The 21,650-nt window shown below is 42.1% G+C and overlaps 1 protein-coding gene and 1 long non-coding RNA gene across 3 annotated transcripts in view; one reads left to right on the plus strand and one right to left on the minus strand.

Moving 5' to 3' along the window:
* SLCO4A1 (solute carrier organic anion transporter family member 4A1) overlaps positions 1 to 21,650 on the minus strand; it is a 48,522-nt gene that overhangs the window by 23,224 nt on the left and 3,648 nt on the right. The window contains exons 3-4 of the mRNA XM_037915865.2: positions 2,563 to 3,494; positions 555 to 645 (exon numbers count right to left, since the gene is read on the minus strand). Of these exons, the coding sequence (XP_037771793.1) occupies positions 555 to 645; positions 2,563 to 3,361 (890 nt within the window). The 5' untranslated portion in view covers positions 3,362 to 3,494. The remainder of the gene's footprint in view (positions 1 to 554; positions 646 to 2,562; positions 3,495 to 21,650) is intronic.
* Positions 7,039 to 9,446, plus strand: LOC122462674. 2 transcript variants are annotated; one of them, XR_006285383.1, is made up of 3 exons: positions 7,039 to 7,141; positions 7,269 to 7,876; positions 9,206 to 9,446. It is a non-coding gene; the product is annotated as an uncharacterized LOC122462674 (long non-coding RNA). The 2 variants fall into 2 exon arrangements; XR_006285382.1 differs by having other exon boundaries at positions 7,068 to 7,385; positions 7,686 to 7,876.

Genomic DNA, 21,650 nt, shown 5'->3' on the forward strand with positions numbered 1-21,650 from the left:
GGGCCTGTGTTCAATAGCAGATCAATCTTTTGCTACAAGGCTTGTTGTTGAAAGAAACAACAACAAAACGATCCAGTCTACTAATCTACCAAATGTCACAGCAAAATAACAGGCCAGGCTTGCTCTTAAAACGCTTTTGCAAGGATCATTCATTTGCTGCAAGTGAAAAAGAAAAAAACCTCAAAGTAAATCAAAGAGTGACTGCAGGATCATTGTGAGGCATAGTGGAAAAGGTGACATGCTGCATACACAGGGGAACTCATTCAAGAAATCCTCTTGCTCACCACAGAACAGCTACAGCACATGACAAACTACAAAGATGACGGATGTAGAAAAATAAGGCATGTGAGTAATTCTTTTCCATTAATGAAAACCCATAATTCTGGCTTTAACCATACCCACACATAGCCCACTTACAAATTCACTGCTGGACAAAACCCCTTTGAAGACAATGGGTATTTTTCCACTTAAGTTGCTAAAGGTTTCATTTAATTTTTTTTAAAGGAACTGCACAGCATAAAGGAAAAGGAACAAGCTTATTTTTACCAACTTACTGTTTGCCTATTTCAGTATAAATATTTAGAAACATTCCTCCTACCAGATAACCTGCTGCGGGCCCAAGGATTGCAGCAGTGTAGAAAATAGCTGAAAGAGAAAACAATCAGTGTTACAGATTCCTTGGCATTTTACTGAAAGCCCTGACTCTGCTCTTTCTTTAAGCTAGCCCTCAAATGAAACAGTGCAAAAAAACCCTAGGGTGACAGTAGGCACAGCCCTGGGCAAGGGAGTGGTATGAAAGTGCCAGGATCTTAAGTGCAGCCCTGGAAGGAAGTGTGCCTCACACAGGGCCATAACCAGGGTGAGGTGAGCAGGACAGCTGCCTCGGGCGCAAAACCGCAGGGGCAGAAAAATGGACCAGACAAATGCTGAAAAAAAAAAATGGCAGCAAATATGCTTGCTTGCCCTGGGCGCTAAAATAGGGAGTTACAGCTCTGGACTCACACACACACACAGCTCTGGTGTCTCAGCTTCTTTCCGCTGTGGGGTAACTGTCAGTGGCTGGGAAGGCTATGGACTGCAGCCAGCAAAGACCATCCTTCATTTTGCAAGGCGGGATTCTGGACTGTAGGGGGCAGAAGAGCCTGGCTGGCTGTAGTTTACAGCAGGTTCACACAGCTGTGCCATGTAACATTTAGATGAAAATATATTCATTGTTGGGTGGTAAAAAGAATAACAAGACCCCCCCCCCTTCTCATTCAGGGAAGACAGTAATTTCCTGCACGTCTTTACGAGGGGCAAATCATGACACTCCCCACACTGTCTCCACAAGTAGAGGAATTGAGCTATGGCTCTGCCTCCTTCCTGACCCTCCCTCCCCACATGCTCCAGCAAGGCAGTAAACAGGCCCGCAGACCTGGATTCGGATGGACTTGCATGGGCGTATAGTCCAAGTTACATCTTTTCCATTTATTCCTCCCATGGTTGTGACATAGGCAAATGGACAATCATGTATTTGGGACTAGTCCAAGTACCCTTGGAGGCAATGCACGTGCATGTGTTTGTAAGACGGGAGCCTAAATTTGTTTCAGCAGAAAAACTACTATGTAATTTGGAGTCAACTTTTTAAATTATTTACCAGTAAAAGGCTCGATCCTGTTAGCACGGGCTCCCGGGCATAATGCTCACTACTGTGAATACTCCTGTTGTCTCGCTACTGACCGTGGTAAGCAACGGGCATGGTAGTGACTGCAGGATTGGGGCCTATGTTTCGCTCTACCCCTCACTGCCATCAGAATATGACATGGACCACTGACCTGAACAGACCCTTGTGGACTCTTGTTATTTCTTCCTCTATCTCCACAGCCCTCTGGTATTACAGCTCAGGCCCGTAGGTTTGATCCAAAGCCAACTGAAATCAACTGGAGTCTTTCAATTGACTCCAGATTAGGCCCTTAGTGAACATGTTCCCTATCACACCAATTTACATTAGAGGCCTTTTGCAGTTGCCATATGATTAGCCATGTGTAGAAGAGGATCGTTATTATTATCAATGCCCTTCTCATGTTGTAGCACTAAAGGGAGAAATGTGATCTTGAGGATAGCATGCTTTGGGGAAGGACGAAGAACCAGTGGATTGTGTTCTAAGTGTAGAAGCTGAGGTTGGCCCTTTAAATTCATATACTTGGTCAGATGTCAGAGCTCTGCAATGTCCAGACATTTATGGCGGGGCGGGGGGGGGGGGGGGGGGGGGGGGGGGGGGGGGGGGGGGGGAATGAACCTGGAGATTTAAAGTAATGCATCTAGTTGCTGTAATATTCAGGCAACTCAAAACATTCTTCTTGCCTGTAAATAACTGGAGAGAAAGCTCAGAATCTTCCAGCCTGTTGCTTCCCCTCTCCTATTTTCATCTCTTCTGATATTTGGAACAAATTACTTGGATTACCCCTGGTGAGCTCTTCTAGCACTTTACATTCGTGGCCAACACCAATACATTTGATTTCTCTTCAGCCAATAGGACTGAAGAGAACAGAAGGCTCTTCCTCAGTAGGCTACTTGACTTACCGATATACACAGGGGAGTAGTTAGACTTGACATTTTCATCTAAATAGGTCACTCCAAGAGTGTAGAGTGGTGTCGCTCCAATACCATGCAGGAACTGCCCAAGCATGAAGACAAATCTGTAGTTTGAGAGGATCGACATGCTTTCCGCACACTGCATGCTGTGGTTGGAAGAGCACATACCGGTCTCTTCCGAGAAGTGTACTTCATACTGGCTAGTGGTGAAATGGGGCAATGCAAAGACAATGGAGCCTACTCCCATAATGAGCACTCCCCATCCCAGCCACCGTGGTTTATGCCCATTGCCCCCAAAGTAACTGACAAACGTCAAGCAGACACATGCTGCTATGTCGTAAGAGCTTGCAATCAGTCCGCTCTGGTAGCTGTGCAGGTCAAAGCGCCGTTCTATTGAGGTGATGACTGTATTAATGAAGCCATTCACTATCATCCCTTGCAAAAAAGAAGCCACACAGAGGAATAACAAGACCCCCTTAGGTGTGTTGAAGAACTGTAAACAAGCAGGCGTGAAAGCCCCCCACCCACACTCAAGTTTGTCTCCTTCGGAGGAGACATATTTAACTCCTTTGTGGCACTGGCTTTTCTTTTCAGATGCTGCATCACAGAGCGGTTTCACATAAGAATCTGAAGGGCTGTTTGTGTTGGAATATAAAGTATCATTGCTCAGTGGTGTGTTACAAGGCTCCTTTAAGCTGTTCTCAACTGGACTGGATGCGCTGGTTACAATTAAATTCTGGGGGGGACTGAATTCATTTTCTCCTGTCAAATTATAAGACATTTCCATCAAAGCTTGTTTGGCTGTTTCTGGCTGAGGATCTTTTACACGGTGCAGTGACGATTTGGCTCCCAGTGTGTTGCAATTTATGGCCAGTTGTAAGCAGGCAGAGGGTGAATGTCAGGTTCCGGACCACTTCATTCTGCGGCAAGAACATCAGAAGAAGTTAGCAAACGTGATGTGTCAAGCAGTTCACCATTCTCACTGATTTCTGTACCAAATCTTCATTTCTGAACCAATTCTCCCACCAAGTTTAGCAAAACACTCAACCTGCAGTGAGGACTTTGGATTTACCCAAAGCCTAATCCTGCCAATGGACTGAAATATGCAGAGTCACCTTGAAAAAGGAATAAGAAAACCCACTGTACGTTAAATGATAGTCACGGGCAACATAACATTCTTACAAAAGCAAGGGGATTCTACGTTAATTCAGCAGCAATGTCTCCCTGTTCCCTTAATACTACAACCGTTTATGCGGAAAGTGTATCTCAGTGTGTCTCATGCCAGGGGATACAGGGACAAATTCTCTTCTCAGATACACACGTGCAACTTCCATGGAATCTGAGGGCAGAATGCAGCTGCTAGTCGTTCTGACAATGTTCCGCGCAGATGCAGGAAGGTATAGAACCAAACTCAGACCATGCCCAGCCAATTTGTCTGTTTTGTCCACCTTGGGCTCTTGGCTGTCCTGCGGCCTCTGGTCCTGGCCAGACAGGACCGGACTGAGTGGCCTCCCTCTGAGCGGGTGAGCAAAGGACCGTTACAGGGCGTGCAGCACACTAAAGTTTTGCCTATGGGCACCAGATTGTCTTGAGCAGCCTATGGTTGCAATTTAAGGTAAAACAATAGTGGTTCCTATTTGGGACCTTGGGAAGGGTGGCCGTCCAATAATGGAGGGTTAGGGTTAGGTTTCCTCAGGCCTAGCGTCATCTCTATTAAAGACAAATATGGTTTCCAGGCCAGTGGTGTGTCTCATTGGGGCACCTCTGCAGTGGCTTGGAATCACAGGACGGGATTCTAGTCAGTGTAAATCTGAATTAATTCCATTGGCTGGAGTGGAATTACTTTAAGGACTTGTCCACTCGGGGACACTCAGGAAAATGAATCTGAATTAACTAAAGGTGTGACTTTAAAGTGGATTAGTTAAACTGCATGAAACCTCTGTGTGAGTTCATTCAGAATTACAGTGGCCTTACTTCAGTTTAGTTTGAACAGAGGTTTCATGCAATTTTACCAATCCGCTTTAAAGCCATATATTTAGTTAATTCAGATTAAATTTCCTCAGCTCCCTTGTGTAGACAAGCCCTAAATTTAGAACTGGTGTAAGTGAAATCAGCATCTGGCCCAAGTTGCTTACCCTTGATAGACAATGTACAGGAAAAGAACAGGGATGCAGCAAAGGCAGACGGATTGCAAGGTGACAGGCAGCATGCATCTGATCATTTCCACCATTTGTACTTGTTTTAATGCGTAAAGACAGAATCACTCTTTAACCGTCTCTGGGGAGAGGAGCAGAGGTGTGGCAGTGGAGGAAAGTCCTTTTTGAAGAAGTGAGTCTGACGTGGAAGAGGGATATCATTTGAATAGCTGTAAACCGCTGATTGCTGCAGTGGGCCTAAAGCAACAAAAGAACGGCTTGTCCTGGTAATCAATGCAGATGTGACCTCAGTATAACCCTGTTCTATATTAAGAAACTTTTAACAATTGCTGTGTGGAAACCATAAATTTCACATTGTAAAAGGTCCCATGCGCTCATTTTTGGATATCGTTTAATAACAGCTTGTAACCATCACAAGAACTTTCCACACTTGATAAATTTTATTTCAGGCCCTGAGATCTATTGGCAATTATTCTGTGAAGTCCTCTCTATAGCTAGACTGTACATGCCATTTTAAAGCCAGCCGGAGGGCACAGACAGCTGACTATAAACTGATTACTGATGTGGATTGCCTACTCTCAAAGAGGTTCTTACACCGAGTACTCTTGTTCGCTCCAGTTTCCCTGTAACTGGTTGTGAAATACACTGGTTGAACTATAATATATGGAGACAGTGAGGAGCCCCATTGAATATTGGTCTTAAATAAATTAGAAAATAAGATATTTGAATTTTTTAGGGCAGGATATTTTCAAAGTATCCATATTTCATATTCAATCCCTGAATGTCAGGCTGTTGATGAACCTGTGACGTGCTGCCAACAGTTGCACAAGAAGCTCCTATAAAAATGTTGCCCTTTAGACTGCAATAAACCTCATGTACCATCAGTGCCATGGGCTTGCAGAGAGCAGGGGTGAAGGAGAAGAGGAAACTGTTTGTTTGTTTTCCCTTTAAAACAAAAACACTTTCTGATCATCTGAACCCAGGGGGAAAGCAGCTGCACTTGGCAAACCAATTAGTATTAAGCTGCATTTTGCTGGAAACACTTATAGATTATTTCTTTATATTTTTTATATATATATATACACACACACACACACACACACACACTGATTACACCGGCTTGGTATAGATTCACAGCTCTGTGTGTCTGGGTGTGTGAGAATTTGACACCCAGAAAGCCACTGGGACCAACTTGTGTGCAAAGTAGGTGTTTGTGGCTGTAAAGTACAGGCGCAAATAGTGAGTGTGCAATTTTACACTGCCAAAACAAATGCTGACCTTGGAAAATTCAGGCCTATGGTGCTATGAGAGGTATGGACCTTATGCCAATGTTATTAACTATTTCACTGCTGATCATTTGGGGCTTGATCCTGCAAGTTGCTAAGCACTCTGGGCCCCGATCCTGTCTTCAGTAGTTCAAGAACTCACATGCTTTAAATTTAAGTGCTTCTGGATCACAGCAGAAAGTGCCTAGCAACTTTCTGTACTGAGCTCTTTACCAGGAATGTCCAGCTACTGTGGGACTGCGTGTGGAGTGTAGATTTGTGACCAGAATAGAGAACAACCATTCTTTTTGTTTTCCCAGTTGAATTCCTTTCAACAGGCTGATAATCTAAGAATGTGTTCACATTTCATGAGTCATTTTCACCGAGATAAAATTTGTACTCCTCATGAATGTCAGTTCTAAATCCTCCAGGCTACTGCCAGCACGTGCTAACACTGAAACTAACCACACACTTTGAAATTTAAATGCAGTGCCAATTTTTTTAAAAAAGTATCATCATAAAACGGTAGTCATAAATATAACGCTATCTGTGATTTTTTTTAGCCCTGTGGCCTTATTACTGCTATCACCCTTCATTTATTTTCACTTCTTTTAATATAGAACAGGAAGCAATAAATAAAAAAATGCATCAACGTTCTAGCTACATTAAAGTAAAAACATGGCTACTGGCTTGAGAGAATCTAGGCTATACACTAGAAAAAATATTCCAATGACCTTCTGTACTATGCACCAGTTTCTTTACTGAAGTTTACTTTAGCATGAAGCCATAAAAAAATCAGTCTCCCAGAGTGTATGTATAAATGTATCATTTTTGCAAGCTCATCTTTCCGGTATTCTCATTACACTTGCTCCTAAAAATCTAAATATAATAAACTCTTAAACTATGGATGTGTGTTGTGGTATACAAACCCCCACACCCTGGGCAAGCAGGGCTTAAAGAACTGCTCTGGGCTCAGCCAGCCCCGCCTGCTACACCTGTAGGAAATGCTCCAAATGGGGAAGGATTTAAAGGCGGAGGAGCTCAACTGGGGGCAGACCAGAGAAGAGAGCAGACCGGCGCCCTGTAGGTCCAGCAGCAGAGAGCTGAGGGCAAGACAGAATCTCTCCACACGACAACTGCCCAAAGGTCCCTCCCTGAGGGAATAGAGGCCCTGCTGCTGAGACAGCTTGAGAGGGAAGCATTTCCCTCTCCCTCTCATAGGGACTCCGAGTTTTGTTCATTGCCCTCTGTTTTGTTTCAATGACCCCAGCAGGTGAAAGCCCTAGGACACAGCTGGCCCAAGAAGGTGGGTGGGCCATACCACTGAAGGAAGAATTTGCTGCCCAAGAGAGGAAGAGAGCTATACACACCCATGCAAAGCTGCCTTGTGGTGAGCAGACACCCTTCACTCCGCCTAAATGCAGATGGTGACTGTGGGACCATTGCGGGGGGCAGGCAGGATGTGGCCCAGGGAGGGCAGCCATAAGCAGCCCAAGATGTCAGATCACTCATAGCCCTCAAAGAGTCCTGGGTTGGAGCCCAGTGGTGTGGGAGGGCCTGGACTCCCTTACCAACAACCCCTCTGCAAGTCATGAGCCTACGCCCTGACCACTAGGCAATGCTACCCTACTGACCAACCCCTGAGAGAGGACCGTCACAGGATGTCTTATCTGATTATTTTCCCACACAGAGAAACTTCATTCTTCAAACTGTCAGCACCATCTGCCTTTGTAGTCATATCCTGACTGACTCAGTTTGCAACTACATGCCGCAAGAAGGAAAACCATACTGCTTGAATATAATGTCCAGCAAACCAATTTTTACCTAGGGAAGTAATTTAAGAATAGAGTCATATTAAGTAGGAGCAATTCACTTCCATAGGTGAGTGTACCTCCTTCAGAGGACAGAAATACAGCCTTTAGAAAAGAGTGCTTGATTTAACTACATACAATTCCTAATTGTCACTGTTTATAGGCACCACACAATTATCGCTTTTCACTGATCTTGATTTTTAATCACTCAGTTGATAATTTCCAGATTTTAAATATGTCTAGATTACTTTGCATACTGATTACTGTAAACTATACATTTGCCCATCTTTCAGAAAGATTACAGCTAAACTATGCTCTCTAACTCTCCTGTGAACTTTCTTTTCTTGGCTTGCATTTGATTATGAGATTAGTAAAGGTCCTCCCCCTTCTCCTCCCACCAAAAAAAATATTTGGCCTTATATCAATAGTGAAAATAACAAAGGTTTTCATTGGATTATCATTGAATATAGCACAGTAAGTCACAGGACCAATTAAAAATACTCTGGAACTCAGCTGCGGACCTCAATTAGACGAATGTTATGAGTTAGCTGATAATTGGCATCTGACGTAATCCTATTTGCTGAAGCATGCCCAACAATAGTTAATCTTCCTTTTTACTCTGTGGCAGTTGGACTTTTATAGGGTCTTACTGCAGCAAATGACATCCTTTCACAATTTAAGCTTTCCCATCGGTGAAAGTGGCTTATGCTATATGGGTCAACACTGAAGTATTGTGTAAGATCATAGTGTCGTAAGGAATATTTGCTGAGTAATTGAATAAAAACCAAGCCCCTTCTTCATGAGTGAGGAAGGCTTACTGATTCTAACCATCCATCCATGACTCCCTGGTCCCATGGCTTCCTACCAGCACCCGTGACTCCAAATCATTTTATTTCAGGCTAGACTGGGGAAAACAGAGCCAGGTGGCTGAGATGCTTGGTGGGTCACACCAGGCCCCATAGCAACTGCAAAGCCTTTCCCTGCGGGAATAATGACCTGTGGATCAACCAAGCTGCAAAACCACTTACTGCCCCCTGCAGGCCTGCCCTTGCCTTGCTGTCAATTCACCTTCATGACAGCATGCCAAGAGCTGATCTCTATAGCAACCCCTCCTGTATGGGTTCTGCACATCCTTAACCTCTCCCCCTCACCTGTTCTCCCGCATGCAGCGAAACGGTAGTTGCGGTGGCTCCTGTGCAAGACAGAAATTGTCATTGCTGCAGGCTCCAAATACATTAGTCTGAGCAGGAAATACAATGCATAGCGTGTAGAGCAAACAGTCAATGAGTTATGTGTAGCCCCAAAATATGGTTCATTAGAGTATTAGGCACTGTACTGGTTTCAGTACTTCTCATACCGTGTAGGAGTGATAGTCATTGTGTCCCGTTCTCTTATGCAGGGTGTCCTGAACCAGTTAAAACAACTGACGACAACATATGGTGCCCAACCTAAATCCTAAACCCGAACACCTCAGACTTTGGGGAAGTTCAGATCGTGATCCAAATTTTGCATCTCAGGCCCATCCATCACTCAAGAACAGGCCAAGGTCTTCTGGCCCCATCTGGTTAATTTATCTTAGTAACATGTACTGAATTTTTCATGGATTACTTGGGTTATGAGGATTATCCATATTATTTCTGTCACAGATAATAAACTCCATATGGATAAAGTGTAATCCACTCATTGGTTTATGAATGGCAAAGCCTCCCAAGGAGTGTCACAAATCCACATGATTCTTCTGTGAACTGGCTTTTGCACTAAGAGTGCTGATATAGCTAAAAGATGGAAAAAAAGAACATGTACAATATACTGACTATGTTGGGATCGTTCCCTGGTACGTGTGACACTGTAAATAATTTCACTATCCTAAAATGGCTAAAGGCCTGAGATCTTTTACTTTGTAATCAGTCTGGGAAACAGTGAGCAAGAGTTGGCCTCAAGAAAATATAGTGCATTTAATAATTGCAAGCTAATAGTATATTTCAGATAAACACCCCCCCCCCCACAGTTTGACAAAGGCTCACTGTGGTTCGTTGGGGCTGTGCAAGTGTGATGAAGGGCAAAATTTGGCTCTCCGCATGAAAGTAATTTACTCTGTTCCAAGGCCAGACGAGACAATTGTGATCATCCTAAGAGCTATCTTCTTCTTATTGGGAGGTCCCTTCCTCCCTCATTAGTCCCACTGGAGTCTATAGCACCACTTGAGGAGCAGGGACTACTCAATGCGTGTCAGACGAGTAGCATCTGATCTTAAATGACCACTTTAGGAAGGCTCTACAATAAAATAAAATGTTATTAATAAATAAAGCTTAGCACTTACAGAGCACTTTGCACTTCTTCAATGCATTTTGCAATCATTAACACATTTATTTAATAATATTATTTTCTCACATAATGTGTTTTGATGGGTTTCAATTAGTTGCCTGAAAACACGTTGAAGATGAATCAACCCACATTTTCAGAGCGTATTTATTTATTTCAGTTTATCCATGCAACGATAAAAGTGCCTGTGCGTGGATCTAGGGGTCTTAGACAGACTCTAACAACACACAGTTTCAATTCAAGGAAGAGATTTAACAGCATAACTTTCATTCTGGCAGAGAGAACATTACTCAAACATAAAAAGTTTGGCCTTCAGTAATATAATACCCAAGCCTCTTCCATTAATACCATTCCTCTTTTAATGCCTTTCTCCCCAAAAGTTTGAGCAAATATATGGAAAAGTGTGTGTTCAGTTGTTGTGCTCATCATCCTGTAAAGTAATGATGCTCAAATGTGGCCAGTTGGATGTTAAGTGAGTGCACATTTACTGTGATGCAAGATAATTGCCCATGCAAAATTAGGTACTCCAGTGCACATGGACTTTTGTGCACATGCATTTCTGAAAAAGAGCTAAGTATTATTGTTTTCAAGCAGTTAGGTTCTTTAATCATATCTAGATAAGTTCACTGGTCAGAATAAAATTGCAGCATAAAACCTTTAAAAATCAGCTTTTCCAAACTGTTGTCACAGTGTAACTGTGAATATCTCCTTTTTTAAGGAGAGGGGAAAATATATTAATCATAATGTGGATACTACTCTGGCTTGACGTTTTAATGCCAACCACTCTCTCACTTCTGTACCCTCTCTCTATATTCATTAACCAAAGTAGAAACCTGTCTCCAAAATCTATATGCCAACAACTTTTTAAAAAAACCACTGATTAGCAAAAAATAGATAAATCTCTTTCTCTCTCAACTTGCTCTGAAAGTACGTATCTATTCAGTCGACACATCACTGTTTTACTATCAAACCTCAAAAGAGTAGTAAAAAAGTCTAGCATCCTTTTCCACACTTTATACTTTTGAAAATATTCATCATTAGTGAAATGAAATATCATTACCAGGCATAGTCTTTGCAGATCATCTACAAACATCAGTTTAATCCAGGTAGCTACCTTAGCAACAACTTATAAAGAAATTCAGTCTTCTTCAAATTCTTTGTGCATAGGACTTTTTTTTTTTTTTTTTTTTTTTTTACAAAAGAAACAATTTATTTGCCCTCTCCTGTCGGCCCCAATCCTGGAGTAAGATCAAGCCCCTGAATGCTGTGGTTTGACAAGCCTGGCTCATTAAATTGCATTAGTGACTTAGGCAAAAGTGATTACCATTTTGTGCATACAGTGGGCATATTACCTACATGCATGGAGACTCACCTGATGGAAGCAGAATTTTGGGATAAAGTCTATTTTTTTTTTTATTTTTGCTGGATACTTAATGTTATGTGTCTTTAACAAGATTCAGATAAAAGCAAACATACAAATAGGCATTCCCAGTAGATTATATATTTTTAACCTCCATTGCTTTCCCCCAGGGCAGCAAAGTTTCACACTGATAAGAAATGATTAAATTCCAGTGTCTATCTTGGAATCCACTTTCCCTTTTAAAAAAGAAAGATAACAATACTGGAGAGAAAAGGTCAGAAATACATTCACCATGAAAGCAGTCAGCAAATTCATTCGCTCTATCCATTGTTCAAAAATACATGGCCTGACTTTTCTATTACTTCCACTGGTTTTATACTATCCTGCTACTGTTGCATTGACTTCAGCCAAGTGACTCCTCATTTATGCCGTTATCACTGAATCTAGCCCAGTGGGTTCTATCAATTACAATTATTGCTAGCTCAGAAGAAAGCTAATTGCGAATGGTCCAAGATTTTTTTTTTTTAATATAAATCTTTTAAATGTGGGACCCAGTCAAAAGTTAAATTTCCAGCTGGGGTCGGTGACTTTAAATCCACTGATATAAAATTAATTCAGCCATGCATCAAAAGAGAAGGCTGGAGATGGCAGGGATCCAGGTCCTTCTTGAATCCAAGATTATCCAGGAACAGCTCCTTAGTGAGCTTTAGAAATGCTGGTATTTTCAGCATGTGTAAACTGGACACAAATTAGGACTATAAGCAGAACTGGACATTGTGTCAAGGTCTGCCAATATTTTTCTATAGCTGACAGCAGAATCATGCTCTGTCTCTTCTTCCTTTACATTAATTTCCCCCTTCTATTGTTATTATTTGATACTGTGGTCCTCAGTACATGCAGCAAGGCCAGGATTTATCTACTTGGGGACCTGCACAGTTTCCTCAAAGTTTCAGCCCCTGGCTGCCTGGGCAATGTGGTCAGCATTCAACCCTTCATCACATTCTTGCACTCCCACTTCTTGAGCTGTCACCAGCTGCACAAGCTCCCTCCTAGCGTTGTCTAGAATGTGCACCTTTTGGAAGATGGAGAAGAAAATCTTAGCAAGCAGGGCTGCAAAGGAGGCCCTAGTTTTGAAACTGTTACGTGGGCAAAACGCCCATTGTCTTTGATCGATGATAATACATAGCACATTAATAGTGGTTTTTCATCTGTAGATTTCAACATGCTTTACAACAGGGATGGGCAACCTTTGGCACACGGCCCATCAGGGAAATATGCTGGCATGCTGGGCCGATTTGTTTACCTGCAGTGTCCGCAGGTTTGGCCAATCGCAGCTCCCGCTGGCCATGGTTCGCTGTTTCATGCCAATGGGGGCTGCAGGAAGCGGTGGCCAGCACGTCCCTCAGGCCCTGTCCGCTTCCCACAGCCCCCATTGGCCTGGAACAGCGAACTGCGGCCAGTGGGAGCCGTGATCGGCCAAACCTGCGGACGCTGCAGGTAAACAAACCATCCCGGCCCACCAGCAGCACTCCCTGACGAGCCTCATGCCAAAGGTTGCCAATCCCTGCTTTACAAAGGTGGGGAAGCATTATTATCCCATTTTACAGAGAAGGAAGCCAAGGCATGGAGAGGGTAAGTGTCCTGCTCAAAGTCACACAGCAAGACAGTGGCTGAGCCAGGGATGGAACCCAATCACCATTCCTGTAACAGACTCTGTGTGGATGGACTTCTGTGTCTGTGTGAAACATCAGTGGAGGTCTGCTCACATCCAGTCCATCGCAAGATCAGGGACCAAGTCTCTTGGCTCTCAAGCTGGAGTCCACTGCCTCTACATGATCAGCCTCCCAGTAGCAACAATTATGTATAATTATACACATGGCTCTATTAATAGCTACGGAACTGCTGCCCACAGTGCGTGAAATTTGCCCCTGTGCATAAAAATCCTATGCTAAGTCATATTTAATTGTTCTAAGTAAGGTGAATTTCACCCAGTATCAACAGAAAGCCAGAGCAGATGATTACCAAAAAGCATTTTAGGTACTAGATTACGTAGAGCTAAGATTTCAAGACGGCTGGAAGTTAAAGTCAACAAAGTTCAACCAGGAAATACGATTAAGACATTTTGAGCAGAAAGGACAATTAACCTTTGGAAGGGACTACCAAGGGCTGTCATGAATGCTCCATTGCTTAAAGTTTTTAAATCAAGACTAGATGATTTTCTAAAAGAGATACTCTAGTTCAACCACAAGTTGTTGGGCTAGATTCCGGAATCACTTCATGAAAGCCTATGGCCTGAGTTATGTAGATCAGGTGATCAGATTGCAGGGTTCTTCAGGTCTATCTCACTTTCAAACAGAGCCGGAAGGATGTGATCTTTACATGCCATGAAGGCTCCAGTGAAGCAAGGTACACAAGGAGTGGCTGTCCAGCTGAAATAGTCATGCTTTGCTTAAATCAGTTCCTTAAAATTGTTTTACCATTGTTTTTACTGTAAGTACACTGCTTTCCAAACAATGTGCAGAAAGGAAACTGTTTCTTCTGGCATCACTCTCTTCTTGACTCTCCCCAAAGGCAAAATAAGTATAAACTTTATGATTCTTCCTCTTACAAGAAATACTATGTCAACTTTTGGCTAATTTGAACACTGCGGTCACGCTGCACAAAACCACATTATTACATTAGCCAGAACTCTGCATCCTGAAAACCCCACTACATATTGCATCTTTGTCTTATTACATAGGCTTTTGAGAGGACCCGAACTCTGGGTGCATTCCAGCCTCCGACTCTGAATGCAAATATCAAATCCCCAGGTTGCATTCACAGCTGCAGCAATTGCACAAGGACACTAGGAACTCCATCCTGCAGAGCTAGGGATGAGAGGTGTGACAGAGTAACACTAGTCAGCAATAGGGGCTGCTGAGCTTGACATTTGGGTGGTCACAATACCATACGGTGAAGTAGAGTAAAGAGAGGAGTGGGATGACAATAACAGTGCGGCCAATAGATATCATGAGACACTGAGCAGCGGGTCTGGAACAATATGGTTTTCATAGAAGCCCTGGGCGTTTTTCGGTCAGTGGCTGGCCTCAGGACTACCTCAGCTGTAGGCTTCTACAGTGGCACTGGACTGGAAGCAGGGGACACTGAAAATCCCAAGTGTGGTCTCTATGCATTCACTGGGTTGCACACAGGCACTCTGACTTGGCGACACCCTGTCTTCATCTCCCTGCACGCCCGTTTCTCCCTCTGCTAGCTGCCGTTTCTTAACGGACAGCCGTCTGAGTCTAAATTATTAAAAATCACACCATCGATTTTGTAGCAGATTTCCCCTTTGATTTCAAAGAAGAGAGCATACAGCACATTATGACCTTGTATTGTTAAACCTTTCCAAGAAATTAAAATTCACATAAACCAGTGACCATATGAAAACACAGATCCATGATTTAAACAAACAAACAAACAACAAACTTTATTCCAAGGGCCAGAACACTGGCTTAAAAGACACAAACCCAGACAACTTGTAAACCTCCCTGCTTCCGAGAGGGCATTTTCAAGTCACAGAGCCATTGATCAGATCTGTGATTCGTTCCCATGGCCAGCCAGCAAATTGCTGCCAAATGGTATTTCTTCCTGAGACAGAGGAAGAAACAAGTGTATAATGTTCTCATTGTCAAAGCAAAACATCTGCTGGAATTCGGAGTGGTTTGTTGTCCGTGTGTGGCAGTGAGAAAGCCTGTAGATCATAGTCTCCACTGTCTCTCACACATGGGAAATTATAGTATTACACAGCAGCTGTTGGAGGATACGTTTACTCGGAAATCTGAAATCTGCCTTTAAAGGATTCTTGCCTTCCGTGAAACAATCGTGTGATTTTCATTTATGGTACGAGAACATTTTATTGTTGTCCACTAAAGGCTAATGGAGCTGGCAAGATACAGACCGGCCCTTTGAGTGTTAAAGGAGATGAATACAATGGAAGAAATCCTGCCCTCAGTTATAAACATAGATGGGTGTAACGGAGGGCAAAACTTGGTCTACTCTCCTTCTCCATAACAAACTATGAGTCTGATTCTGCCAACCTTGCTCACCTAATGTCGGATTTATTCACACAAGAAGTCCAGTCAAGGTCTATGCAACTTCTCACAGTAAGTAAATAGTACTCAAGGAAGAAAGAATCTGACCCCCTATGTGATCGAATGTGAGAAAAACTTACACTTAAAAAACTGCACTGTTTAAAAAAAATGTAAGGCTGAGATACTCAAAGCTGCCTAGTGAACATGGGCGCCTAATTCACATTCATTGTAATTCAGTTTTTTTAGGTAGCTTTGAAAATCTCCCCCAAAAGACTTCTTTCAATGTTTTCCCTCAGGTTTTAGGAAAAAAGTCCAAACAAATGGGTCACACTCTGATCTTGGTTACCCTGATGTCAAAGGAGTAATTCTGGATCAACACTGGTGTAACAGGAATCAGAATCTGGCTTCAAGGAGCCAGCTCCTCAGTCCAGAGTAAATCTACTGCAGCAGTGCAAAGAGGACTTAAAGCTGCCTTCAGGAGGCTGCTAGGGATTCCCTTGTTATAGGGGAATCTCCTGGTAGCATAAAGGGCCATGCCATCCACTCCACCCTCATTCATCTAGGGGATGTATTGCAGTGCTAAGCATGGGAAGAATGCACTACGCGTTAGCAATTCTGGACCAGCAGAATGATCCCTCTGGGGCCATTCCAGCTGAAATGAGTTAGAGCAACCCCTGCACCTGCTCTAACTTGCACCAGGAATCAGGGTTGAGTCCATGGTCTCTATGTGACCCCCAAAATGGAAGAAATTTTAAAACAATTTTTAGCATATCTTAATGTTTTAAATTTTGACTTGAGGTGGTTTTCTGGGAAGGGTATATTTAGGAACAGAAAAGGTAAGCACTTTTGGGACCACTTATTTCTTTATCAGGTGCTATTCTCGTTTATCAGACTTCTATAGTTTGTATTTATTTTACTATATCTTTGACAGCTAGCAAAATAAAAGTCCTATCTCATTGCCACAGTGTGTTTCGAGAGATGTATTTCACAAACGTGAAATTGTATCTCTGGAAATACAGAAAAATACTTTTGCTAGGAATTTCTTCAGACAGACCATAACAAATCCTTATGTATCTCCTTTGAAAAAAACAAAATATGATCTTGTTTTCTCAACATGTACAACTACCTCCTTTAAAATCAATTAAAAAAACCCTTAAGTGTTACAAGTTCCCATTTCTTACACCTGTTATCATTCAAAAGAAACTGTCTTCAGTTCCCTCAGTTTGACATTCTGCAAGTTTGCATGGTAAAAAGTTGTTCACGCCACATATAAAATATACATTATATTTTAAAATTAGGAGCTAAGTCACCCCTGGGACAGATCTCTGTAAATCAGTGGGATTACACAAGGAATGGAAATGGCCTAATGTGTTTAATTACAATGGGAATTTCAAAGACTAATCTAGATGCTTGCCATCCTACTGAAAAGTAAAACACAAAACAATTAGAATAAAAAGGATGTTTTGCACTTATATTGCGCTCCAACTATGGATCACAATAGTTTTTAAACTTCATTAAACCCCTAAGAGACAGCTAAATACAATGACATTACTTTTTGACACCAGCAATATGGAAATCTTGTGTAAAAGGTTAGCTAGCCTCTGTCCAAACAGAGGTTTAACATCAGAAAAACTTTTCTGTGTAAATATTAAATGTTTTGCTTAAACAGTCCACCTACTTACCTCTCTGTCTTAGGTATTTCCAATGCAATGGCCACTGTAGTAACTAAGGACATCGTGCAAACCCCAATGAAGTCGATTACGGACTGTCCATTGACTTCAGTGGTCTTTGAATCAGTTCTTATGTCAAATCAGTACATTTCCTATCATGATCGCCAAAGTAGGATGGGACATGTTCGGTTGGGAGTTGTAATGGGATGGAGTCTTTGACTCCTAGTAGGTCATTGTTTCATATAGTGATGAATATGGTAAAGACTGAATATCATGGCCAGCAAGTAGCTCTTCAGTGGCCTGCATGAAAGAGTTGGGGGTGGGGAGGTTGCTCCATCTAATTTCTAATGGACAGATGTCCACATAATAGAAACCATCATAACAATGGGTCTGATCCAATATCCTGCCGTGGACGCTAATAGACATTGGATTAGGCCCAATATGGTAGCTGAAGTACATTGGCAGAGCAGTGTATGGAACTTTGAATTGTGATTGCTTTTGCACATCTCACTCTGAAGATAAATGACTTAAGACCAAGATCCTCACAGGCATGTATGTGCCTAATTCCCTTTGAAATCAGTGGAAGTTAGGAGCCTAAATATCTTTGAGGATCTGGGACTAAGATTCTGGTGCTGTCACTCTGGCATCTTTCATGGGCTCTAAATTCACTAAGGCCAGAATGGAGCTATGACAATTTATGTCACCTGAGCATTTGGCTCTAAATTGCCTTAATAACAACAACAAACAGGAAAGAGAAAGTGGTTCAAAGGTATTAAAGGAGCACATGACAGGCCTGGTCCTACTACCATTGAAATAAAAATTAAAACTCCAATTGGCTTCAAAGGCTGTCACCCTGAAATGCCTGCCAGGGGGGACTTTGTAACTAGTATGGAGCAGACCCACCTTAAAATAACAGCACTGGAAGGACGTGATCTTATATACCATAAAGGCTGCAGGGGCATCAGGCTATGAAGGGAGTAGGGTGACCAGATGTCCCAATTTTATAAGGACAGTCCCGATTTTTGGGTCTTTTTCTTATATAGGCTCCTATTACCCCTCACCCCCGTCCCAATTTTTCACACTTGCTGTCTGGTCACCCTAGAAGGGAGAGACAGCATTAAAAGGGGAATCTTTCCTTTGATATCATACTCTATTTGGCTAACCACCAAGCCTGCAACAAACTAAATAAAAGCATTCAATGAAGTGATCTGTCGCTCACGAAAGCTTATGCTCAAATAAATAAAAGCATTGTGATTCTTCCGATTAGAACAAATACAGTGTCAGCTCTTTGCTAAATATTTGCATAGGAGGATCTCACTAAGCATTACTATATTATTATATTAACCAGAATTCTACATAATGGAAAAATCCTCTCATTGCATAATCACCTTCCTCCACACCTCACTGACAGCAAGACGGCATAGTGGTTAAGGAACAAACTGGAAAAGTCAATGTTCTATTAATGCTACTCCAGTGTGTTCTGTTCATGCTACTGAAACAGAATTCAAATACAATGCCCAAATACTCAGTTTGTATTCCTACAGTAACTGTGCCTGCATAGTAGGGACTCAGTCCTGCAGGGGTCTGGAGGAGGCCTTGTGAGAGAGCGAGAGGTTGCTGAGCATGGGGCTTTGTTACTCAAAATCAGGGTGGATAAAAATCAATGATTTTTAAAAAAATAAAATAAAAAAAATCGGATTTTTTTAATAAAATGCTTTTTGAGGAAAAACACTATCTAAAGATAGTTTTAATTAAGATACATTATAGCTCCACAATATCTCATCATGGAATAGGGATTATAAATTCTAATTCTATAGTATAAGACAATATATTCATGTAACGTTTAAGAAAAGTTTTGTAAATGAGTTCCAATAGTTCATGGATTAGGGACCCAATCTTATGGGGTTCCAGGGGCTTCTGTATAGATTATTTAGGCTAATCTTTCTATCTACCCAATGGGACTCAGTGCTCAGTCTAAAAGATACCATCAAAGATGCTTAGTTTTGCAGTTCTCAAACTGTGGATTTGTGTCTCCAGAGATAACACGCTTGTTAACAGCAAAAATGTTTTTAAATAAATAAAAAAATGACATATAGAGGTGAGAAATAACAGACCACAATCCTATTGTCCCTCTGCAAATTTGTTTACACAGAGTCAATCCCTTACCTCTCTCTAAAAGTGCAAAGTTTCAAAAAGTTCAATGAATAGAAGAGTGTTGGGGACAAAATAGATCTGGACAAGGAGAAGAAGTCTGGAGATAAATGTGAGATGGGAGGGAGAGGCAGTAGAAACAAAAGTGAAACTGTTTGAGCAGCATATTCCAGAAGTCTTGAGGTCTTTCTGACTGTAGCCTTCATTGATTTGAGATCTACCATACCATTCTCTCGCTAGAAGGGAAAACCTATAATGGCAGCCGGCCATAAAAGAGACCCAGTTTGGGTCTCATCTATCTCTGAGTTGTGAAGAATATGTATTAAGGTTATAACAACACACAAGAATACACTTTTATGTAGAAATGCATGATTAAATTGAGTCTGCCTGACTAGTGATTTAAATCAAATCCACCCTGCTCATAATAAAAGTGAAATAAACCAAGGAGAGTGATCACTGCCATGTGTTGGCTTGACAAGAAGAGTACGATCAGCCGAGATCATTCTAAAGCGCTATGCCATCCACTCCACTCTCATTCATCTAGGGGATATGTTGGGGTGGATTAGACATGGGAGGAGTGCACTATGTTCTAGCAATCATTCTAATTTATTTATGGTGCCGTGGTAGTGCCTAGCGGCCCCAACCACAAGCCAGGGCTCCATCATGCTAGGTGATGTACACACACATAATAAAAATACAGAGCTTGCCTTGGTGTGTTTGCAATCGATGCTCACACGGCACTGAGTAGTTGGATGCTAATTTCTTTGCACCCTGAGGTGCTTTTCCATCAGTGACTGGCCCTCACACTCTGTCTGCTAAATGCAGATCTAAAGTAGTAGCAATTACTCCTTGTTGGCAGTAGGAGAGATTGAAAATCCTAGCTGCTATGCATGTGAACTGAACTCACGGGATTGCACTCACTCTCTTTGCCATGGTCACTCTGTGGGCCAGATTCTCTTCTGGTGTAAACCACTGTAGCTCTAGTGACATCCATGAAGTTTCCTTCTGTCACACCAGCTGAAGATCTGGCCTTCCGTCTAAACCTTCCCTCCCCAGCATGCCAACTCCTCCCCAGTCAAAAGCTCTCATTTCAGAGCACACACCGGTGTCAACTCGGGTTGCTGAGCTCATTGTCCTGCACTACATGGAAGCCTCTCTGCACTTCTGAGGGCTGAATCCTAGAGCTTTGGCTTTGCACTTCTTTCAGAAGAACTGAGCCCTAGGTAGGGTGACCAGAGAGCAACTGTGAAAAAGTGGGATGGGGGTGGGAGGTAATAGGCACCTATATAAGAAAAGGTCCCAAAAAAACGGGACAGTCCCTATAAAAATGGGACATCTGGTCACCTTAGCCCTAGGTATATGTATACATTCATTGCAATCATCCGAGCACCATGTGTTGCCAAAACCCTGGACACATTCTTTTCTGCGCATCCATTCCCATTATTGCTGATTACCAAGATCTATGCCATATATATACAGGGCTCACTTATATTTCTTTCTACTCAAGTGATTCTGCACAATGAAGGGTTAGTGGGTTTTCTTTAACATAAATTCATGTCCAACACAGCAGTGTATACACCAGGAAACAAGATATGAAAAAAGCTGAGGGTCGTGTTAGGATATCCCCATGCCTGGGTGAAAATGACCAATCTGCACAAAGGTGCTAATAGCCATGTTAACCTACCTCACTGGAAGCAGCGTGGAGCTCACTTTGCTAATGCTAAAGGCCATTGAGATCTCAGGAATGCAAACTATGATATGAACATAATTATGATTAATAATATTCCAACAAATAGACTAGCTTTGCAAAGTATAGCTAGAAAAATCATTTGGCAGCTGCTGCACTGCGATCACTGCTTATCACACTGAAATAGCATTTCCCCCACCTGTTGTCTCTCATCTTATACTTAGATTGGAAGTTCTTTGGAGCAGGGATCATATTTTGTTCTGGTGTTTGTACAGTCCCTAGCACAATGGCATACTGATTCCTGATTGGGACCCCTAAGCAAAAAGACAACAACAGCATGCATCGTAATTTATGTGAGTCAAAAATATAAAATGACAAGATTTTAGTGAAAATAGGACCTTATTCTGAAAATCCAGTGACTTTTTTTCCATGGAAAATTATCAACATTTTTCCTTTTTCTTGTGAAAAGCATCATGCTTTTTTAGATTTTTTTTTCATTTTTAAAATAAAAAATGCGATTGAAATGCATTTAATTTTGTTTTCAGTAAATTACAAAAACTGAGAAACAGTTCAAGAATGTT

Source organism: Chelonia mydas, chromosome 13 (genome assembly GCF_015237465.2).
Source record: "Chelonia mydas isolate rCheMyd1 chromosome 13, rCheMyd1.pri.v2, whole genome shotgun sequence".
NCBI lineage: Eukaryota > Metazoa > Chordata > Testudines > Cheloniidae > Chelonia > Chelonia mydas.